The sequence below is a fragment of the Fulmarus glacialis genome, unplaced genomic scaffold (assembly GCF_000690835.1).
Source record: "Fulmarus glacialis isolate BGI_N327 unplaced genomic scaffold, ASM69083v1 Scaffold46730, whole genome shotgun sequence".
NCBI classification, from domain to species: Eukaryota; Metazoa; Chordata; class Aves; order Procellariiformes; family Procellariidae; genus Fulmarus; species Fulmarus glacialis.
In genome coordinates this window covers 1-8,664 of record NW_009189145.1, presented here as the reverse complement: position 1 = coordinate 8,664, position 8,664 = coordinate 1, and the positions used below count along the sequence as shown (strand labels likewise).

At 40.5% G+C, this 8,664-nt stretch overlaps 1 protein-coding gene across 1 annotated transcript; it reads left to right on the top strand.

Moving 5' to 3' along the window:
* Nucleotides 1–643: 643 nt before the first annotated feature.
* Nucleotides 644–8,093, top strand: CDO1 (cysteine dioxygenase type 1; the record flags this gene model as incomplete). Its single annotated transcript, XM_009581147.1, has 4 exons — nucleotides 644–721; nucleotides 2,658–2,815; nucleotides 5,320–5,489; nucleotides 7,710–8,093. Coding segments are annotated over 4 exons (436 nt in total), but the record flags the coding sequence as incomplete, so codon positions are not given.
* Between the last annotated feature and the right edge of the window lie 571 nt (nucleotides 8,094–8,664).

The window sequence follows — 8,664 nt, the reverse complement described above, 5'->3', positions numbered from 1 at the left end:
GAAAAATCTTTTTAAGAAATCTCACTCTGATAAACTTTGTTTAGAAGTAGATGCTGGCAGAAACTACCCCACAGGTGTTTTATTCACACATGAATGCTATAGTACAAGATGTAGAACTTTCACGAACAGAGTAGGAGGACCATGTACGGAAAGCCTGACATGTTATTTCTTTGGGTTTTTGGCTTTGTACAAATGAGTGCTGCATAACAGAAGGAAAGCCAAGAGTATCTGAAAAGGAGCTGCAGAGGAATGTGACCATGTATTTTTCCTGTTTCATTGCAGTCCTCTGTTTCTAATTATAAGCCAGCTGCTGAAGTGACTTCATTCAGTAACTATTTTGATTTGATTCTGTCTACCACATTAGTCTCAGACTCACAGTTCCCAAACTCCAATCATCTATGTAATTCAAAAGCAATATGAGTATAAAATACTAAATATGTCCATTTCTTTTCCTTCCCAGAAAAAGAACTCTTACAAAAAAAAAGCTTAAAAATACATTTTTTTTCCAAGTAAAACACAGCTTTCAAGAAAAAGAAGAAAAAGGATTTCTATATGTCACAACCTTCCTTCATAAACATGCTTGTATAATTTTGTCTTTTATAGGCACATCAGAACAGTAAAAAGCAAACACTTTGTATTTCAGGTATACAAGAAATCTTGTGGACAATGGAAATGGAAAGTTCAACTTGATGATCTTGTGCTGGGGTGAAGGGCATGGCAGGTTCGTATCCAAAGACTATGGTTTTAGCAAACAGATATAAAGCCACTGTATCTTTCACAAAAAGACACAAATAATCAGCCCTATGTGAACTATCAGAAAGTGTCTGGACACTAAGCAATGCAGAGCTCCTATTGGTATAGCAGTCCTGAATATTTGCTATATGTTTTGCAAGTTTGTACCTCATGGACATTTTTAGAGCACTCTTTTAAAAACGCTCTGTTTTTCTACCAAATCTAAGCTTCCCTTGTGTCACAGGAAGTTTTTAGTCCCAGAGATGCAGCGGGTCCTGTGGGCAGACGGACCCATACCACAGACCCAGACAACACTTGGTTGCAGACAGGACTTGGTGCAATTCAAATAGTCTTTGTTCTCTGATGGTGTTTAAATCCCTCTGTGACAAGGTGAGAAAAGTAGGTTTGGGTTAGGACTGCAGGCTGTGAGGGGGGGCCCCTTTCCAGGAGTACTTGGCTTTCTTTAGGTTCATGCATCCCATCTCCTCCCTCAAAATGGACCACACTGCTGATGTGGCCTCCGGAGTTGTGTACACAGACTGTACACTCGGTTGTGTAGTTCTACAAACGTGAGGGCAGGATCTGTCCCTTGGAGGGTCTTTCACAAAATGTTGGCTAAAACGAATATATGGAATAACAAAACTTGCAGGTTTTGACTGATTATTCTCACATATAAGTAGAAAACCTAAGGAGATGTCAGAGCTGGTTTTTTGTTTGTTTTAATTGAGTGTGCAATTGAACACTTACAGTATTCTGTAGGGGATGCCATGACATTATACTCAGAGGGATATAAGAATTAAGCCCACCACCTCTACTCCTTCCAGGCTATTCCCACAAAGCCTGTAATTTATGTCAAACCGTGTTTGAGTTGGATGAGCATTTGCTAGAGCTAGACTAAGACCACAAGTTGTTTTTGCTTCGTACATGAGGAGGATCAGATTGTTCTCATGGCTTGTGGAACGAGCGTGACAACGTGGCATTTGTGAACTGTTCTGTGCCTGAAGCAAGCTCTGCTCTCTTGGCATCTCATTTGTTTACTGAAAACAGTAATGTACAAGTACCAAGTTTTTGATTGAAACTCATTAGCACTGTACATCTGGGAGGGTCAAATTCCCCCTTTTCCCTCGCCCCCAATGAGTGGAGAACTCTCCCTTTATCCTAATCCCGTTGACTTCTGTAACAGTTAGTCCTCTATTTTAAAAAAATAAAACAAAAACTAAACTACATATCAAGCCCATATGTTTCCAAACGTAGCAATTAAAACATACTTCGGGGCAAGGAGACAGATCTAGCAAGCAAACAAATCATACCGGATCCTGCTGTTTTCTTCATATTTTGCGAAACTATTGAAATTAACAGCTTACTGTAGTTGGTTGTACTTAGTACTATCAGAGTGAGAGGTACAGCATTTTTTTCTTCAATAAATGCCTGTGCACCCCAGCATTAAAGACACCATAGAAATTAAGCAGAAGTAGCTAATTTCTCCCATGTTTCAGGAGCGAGCATGGTGGATCTGCAAATATCAGGTATACTTGCAAGTTTATACCAGCCTCTGCCTGGGGTGACTGGAAAGCGTCATTTTGTTTCTTGGCCCACAAGAGTTTTTGCGTTCTGAAGAATTTTTCTGTACTCCTCCCTCCTCCAGACATCCTTTGTACTTCTCTGTGACAAAGTCATAGATTGATCAATATCTGACTCTTCTCCAAGTCCTGCTGTGTGTGAGCTTATCACAACACATTTCTAAAGTAGCAGTTTTAAGTAGGCATACCTTAGTCACTGTGAATCTTTTTTTCCTAAGACTTTTGTGCAATGGCATTTCATTCTAGGGCTATGTCCAGATGAATATGCTATGCCATCTGTCTGAACTGTACTGAAATTAAGTATGTATGTCACACTGAGTTTGGTTATTCTTTTTACATATATAGCAGCATCCATGATCACACTGACTCACACTGCTTTATGAAGATCCTCCAGGGAAATCTAAAGGAAACTCTGTTTGAATGGCCTGAGAAAAAAGGGAATGGTGAAATGGCTAAGAAATCAGAACGAGTTTTGAGGGAAAATCAATGTGCCTACATTAATGGTAAGCTATTAAGTTTGTTTTGACAACTGCCCGTCCATCAGTCTTATTCCTAACAGAAGAGTTCATCTGCTCTCTAGTCTCCTACCTTTAACAGTATAATACTAATGGCTTTATGCACAGTTTAAAAACGTGGCTCTCTAGATTCTGCACAAACCTGTATTTAGATTCAGTAAAACAAACAACAAAAAATGTCCTTTTAACTCACTCTTACGACATTGCAGCAATTGCTTGATACTTAAATATGCCAGGTATCTCCTCTAGACCAAGCAGCCTTCTGCACTGTGTCCCTAATGACTACCTGAAATTGCTTGTAAACATAGACCTTAAAGAGTACTTTGTGAGAAATAAGGGAACCAAAGTTTAGATAGCTTAATCACCTTGATTTTTTTTCAAACAAATAATCCTTTTGGTCAGTCATAGAAATCCTAGGTCAAAAATGTAAAAGCTGTCTATGGAATAAATTGACCAGCATGGAGCAAATGCCCCGATCCTCAGTGCTACTTCTTGTCCAAATCAACAAAAAACTGTAGTGCTGAAGTGCAGCGTCAGCAGAATTGAAATGCTCAAGTCTATCCAATCTACAAAAAACAATTGCCTAACTGCACAGATGCTGAGAGACAACTAAGTCTCCACCAGTAAGACTCCTTATGTACTTAAATCCATGCCATTACACATATCTATAACTATCACCATCTCGTGCTATGCTGGAGGCCATCCTGGAGTGGCCAGCTGGGTGTAATGTATTCTGATGCTATGAAAGACATTGCACATCATGCTGAACAGCAATGAGTTCAGCAGAACAAAGGCAAAGCTCCAGAGAAGGGGGCCGTCTGCCTTTTATGTGATGAGTTAAAAACTGGAGCACACACCTTGTGGGGCTGAGCTTGGGAACTCCCCAGCTGGAGGGAGCCTCATGTTGGGTTACGGACTAAGCCAAAGTGAGAGCACTGGGGAAGAAAGACTAGTGCTCTGCAGCCCTCTGTTGAAGGTATGCCACATTAAGTGAGAACACAAAATCCATACGACAGGAAATGCAAGAAGGAGCTTGACACGTTTGCCAGGGATGTGGGTTCTCAGACTCAGTCAGGTTTTCCTACCTAGGTGGTTCTTTCTGATGAAAGCAATTGCACCCTGTGTGCATCTGATCCAAAGCTTCCTTGGTTGTTTTAAACAAATTTGGTATCCAATTCTCTGAGGTAGTTTGGATCGCTGCCATGTTTCATAACAGATGTTTTGGTTTAAAAGAAACAGGTAAAACAAGTAGAAGGAAAACACTGACAGTGTTTATTGCCCTAACTACTTCAACAGTGAGTGACCTTCATGTTTCTATTGATGCCTCGTGTTTGCTCTTGTACTGTATTTTTAAGGTTAGAACTCACTAAACAGAGTTTATTTGAGTCTCCCATAAGATGAGCACAGATTTAGGACTTTTTTCCCCTGCGTCCTATATGTAGATAAACTATGTTAACAACACTTAGGGCTTACACTTCAAATGTATCAGATTTGTACTCATGATTCTCAGGGTATCATGTCTATGTTGCATAATATAGGTCTAGGTATTATATAACATATTAATTCAAGTACAAAGGCCTCAGTTGTTTTTACAGCAAGGTCATAAATTTAAATTCAAGGTCTCTTTTAAGTAACTCAAAAACTTCACTTTAGTGTAGAATGGAAATGGTTTGTTTCATGGATGTGATTCTTCATACCTTACATTTTTACGTAATAGCTTGATTTCTACTCCATCGTCGCAGAAAGTGCCATTACTTCATTAGTACCCACACAACAGACAGTGCCTTGTTTTATTACATGTTCAGTTATGCTTACTATTCAGTTAAGGTTGGAAGTATGCCAGTCACCACTAATTTGCCACCTTAGTCAAAAGAGCAGACAAATGAAAATCCTGTTCTCCAAACTAATAAATTGGAAGGATTAATTAGGAAACAGATGCCTGCAGCAGAAGACAACTGCATCTTTGTCCATAAGTCCATGCCCCAAATACATGTAGCTGACCTTTAATGTGACTGATATCCTTGTTACCAGGCTGAGAATTAGCAATACAAGAACTTTTTCCTTGTAAAATGTCTTGCTAATTTTTAGAAACACAAACCTTCCTGCTTCTGGAGCATCTATAACAACAGCATCCCTTCGGAAAGTAGACAACCTTGAAGTCCTTTGGGAATGATAGATAGAAAATTACCGACAGCATGGCCTTCCTTAAGTTTCTCTGGATTTCTATTGGCCTTTATCCTGTAGCAGATAATCCAGAAGTTACAGGAAGTGTGGAAGGCAATAACGTATTTTGAATTACCAGTGTATTTATGCATCTGTGCTACAGAACAGCAAATTCCCTGTACCGAGTTACTTGTTGCCCATAAAAGTGCAGGCATGCCTAACTGGCTTACTCATGAGTTTTGGTTTAGAAAGCATTTTTCCAGGCACCTGAGATCTTGTTAAATCTTCCCGCTAACACAACCTCTCATTTCATGCCCTCGCTGGTGTAGACTCCATTGGCCTGCACCGTGTGGAGAACATAAGCCACACAGAGTCTGCCGTTAGCCTGCATTTGTACAGCCCACCCTTCGACAGCTGTAACACCTTTGATCAGAGGACTGGACACAAGCACAAAGTAAAGATGACCTTCTACAGCCAGTTTGGGGAAAGGACTCTCTGCGTAAGTACCAGATAACACGCTCCCCGCCCGGCCCCGGGCTCGGAGCCCTCAGCCCCTGCGGGGACGGGTGCGAGGGGCTGTCCTCCTGCCTGCGCAGGGCAGAGCCCCGGTGCCCCAGGACAGGCAGGAGGTCCAGCAGCCCTGCCTTTCCTGGGGCATCCCCGTCTAGGACCAGCATAAAACCTGTTCCCAAATGCTACTTGATTTGTCGATTTGCACTTCCCTCGTGTGGAGTTCCCTGCTTCGTAGCTTGCCTGCCCTTCATCAACAGGAGATCAGTTCTGAGCAGAGAGGAGGATTAATGAGAATTTTGCTACTAGCTAAGCGTCTTCAGGCAGCAAATGAGTAAATGCAACCTAGTCAATGGAAAACCATGAAGCAGCTACCTTGTTTTGGCCAACTCTAAGTCATGTGTAACACTTCCTGCCTAAACTGTTCTGCCAAAAACATTTCAAGTCAGTTGTTTTAAGCCTTGTAGCTTACTTAAAGTAAAGAATTCTTTAATATAGTTAATTTAATTCTTTAAAATCAAAACTTTGACACAGAAAGACTTGCTCTGAGAGTGAGAGTAGGCTGGTTGGCTCTTGTCTGCATTCTTGAGCAATGGCATGAGATTTTATTTGGATAGAAAAGAAATCTTAAGATCAGCTTTTGGGGGACCAAGCTAGGGAGAGTTTAATAGGGTTTTTTAATAGGGTTTCTTTTAGTGCTCCTCCATGCATAGGGAAACATAACTACTTATACGGGGAGAAAAGACAGATTCTTGATGTTCAGCCACAGAGGTTCAAAGACTGTTTGGTTTTGTTAGATGCAGAACACTTTCACCTTTCACTGAAGCCAGAAATTCAGTGCTCAGGAGTTTCCTGGAGTGAGCCCTTAGTACGATCCAGTTAAAGTTTTATATAATCGACAAGTACCATGTAAATTATTTCTGTGAACCTTGTCACATTACGTGATTACAAATTTATCAAACAGCTGAAACACAAACTTTGACCTTCCCAAGTTTGAAAGGTCCTTGAGAAAGTAAACTCGAATTTATAATTCAGATTTTAAAGGGAAATAAACATGGGAAAATGTTGAACAAAATTCATGCAAGAATTCAGTGTTTGCTTTCTTTCTTTTTGTTTTAAGTCTTTATTGAATATGAAGTATGTAAGATAACACGTGAGACTAGATGTTTTGGCTTGGACTATTTTCCTACCCTTGGTCTGTAACCATCTGGCAGTGTTTGTACCTTTTGTGGGAAACTGGGTCTGGCTTACAGGAGAGAGGTAGATCTTAATCATTGGGTCTCTTTCATGAATCCCTGTAAATGGAATTTCAGTAAGGAGGAAAGTGGTAGTGAGTTTGGGCCACCCAGCTGCCTGAAATGACTTCACGTTAAAAAACCTTCTGGTCTCAGTGAGGGTTTCTGAAAAGCTGACTGGAAAATCAAACATTCTTCTGCTTACCAGATCTCAAAAGAACATAGGAAGACAGAGAGCTGTAAGTTAAAAACACCAAGAGAGTAATGTAAAATACACTTGTGTATCGTTTATAAGTGAGAAGATCTGCCTAGCTAAAGCACATTCAGTGTTTCCTCTTTGTCTCACATTTTTCTGCAGGTAAAACGCACAGGTAAATCCCTAGTGGCTTCTGGCCATGGCGAAGTCTTAATTAACTAAATCTCCAGTAAATACATTGTAAGTTATATAGGCCTACGTAATTAAAATACTATGTAGTATGTCCAAGGACTTGCCTGCGGAAGTAACCGTTTACACAATTCAGGTAAAGCCGTGAGAATACCAATGCGAAAGTTCACTGAGGGAAAACTGGTTTTGTCATGGGTGTCACCGCACATCAGTCCCTGCTGCCAGGAATTTTGGTGGGGGAGGTGGTTTCTCTTTGCAGCCTATCTTCCAAGCTGGACTTTCAAGCAGTTTCTGTCAAAACGAAGGAGAGCAGAGTATCGGGGAGAAAAGACAGCCTGAAAGAGGAAGCACTCCTCAGCTGTTCCTTCTGCTGTGGGCTTGCTCGTGGTCACACAGAGCCAATGGACAGAGTGATTTTGCCAGGTGCACAGTGCCCTCTATAAAACTCTGGCAAGGAGTACTGAAAATGAATACACTAAGTGCTTTAAGGTGCTGAGCTACTCTGGGAATAAAGGCCCATGCTGAGAACATGAAGTAGGTGATGACTGTCTCCTTCCTTAAAACAGCAACCTCTCCTCTTTCCTTCTAGGCAACAGCAGTGCCGCAGGAGAACAACTGAGAAGCACCAGCATGTGTTTGCATAAGACCTGCTGAATGTTTAACAGGGACAGAAGACTTGCATGGCTAAGGCCGACAGCCAGCTATGTTTCTATACCTTGTACATAGAAGTACACTAGGGCAGCTTCCAGGCCACCCACAGTTCCCCCAAGCGAATGTCGGTTATGGGACACTAAGCTAACTAGTGCCATAAACTACTTCAGAGGTTAGATGCCTTTTCTTAGGCTCCTCGCAGAATTAAGTAGTTTGTTTTCTGATTCTAGCCTCCTTTTAATTCCACTTCTGATACCACACTGAGAATATCAGAAATAAGGTTTTTAAACATCATCTGACACTACTTAATAGGCCTACATGTATGTATGCTCTCAATGTAATTAATAACTATATAAACTTCTAAGCTTCCAGTCACTTGTACCTATGGGTAGTATACTAGATACAACTAACAGCAGCTTTTTTTTTTTTTTTCTTTTTTTTGATTAAATCTTTTAGGTTTTAATGCTCTAGGCCATTTTGGTAGTTTTGTGCATTTTTTACTTTTTATTTTTTACAATTTCATTTGTCAGATCTTGTTTTAAGTAGGAGCAGCGAAATGCTTCATGCACAATGATTTTCAAAACTGATTGGGCAGAGATTTGGGTTTTTAATAAGACCAATCATACTTAATTCAGCTAATGTCCAGTTTTCAAAGTATTCTGTGTAGCTACTGAAGAAGGTAACTGAAATAAAACTAGATTTGTGCACAGATTTCAAAGTTTTCAGCCTCTTTCTCCTGGTAACTAAAATATTCATCACACTATCAAAATCCACATTCCTCACGAACATCTAAGTCTTTTCCAAGCAATACACTATTAGAAAAGGCTTTAAAAAGTTGAAAGTGATGGACTGACTACATCAGCAGACATGGGAGGGGCTACAGATGTCATCTA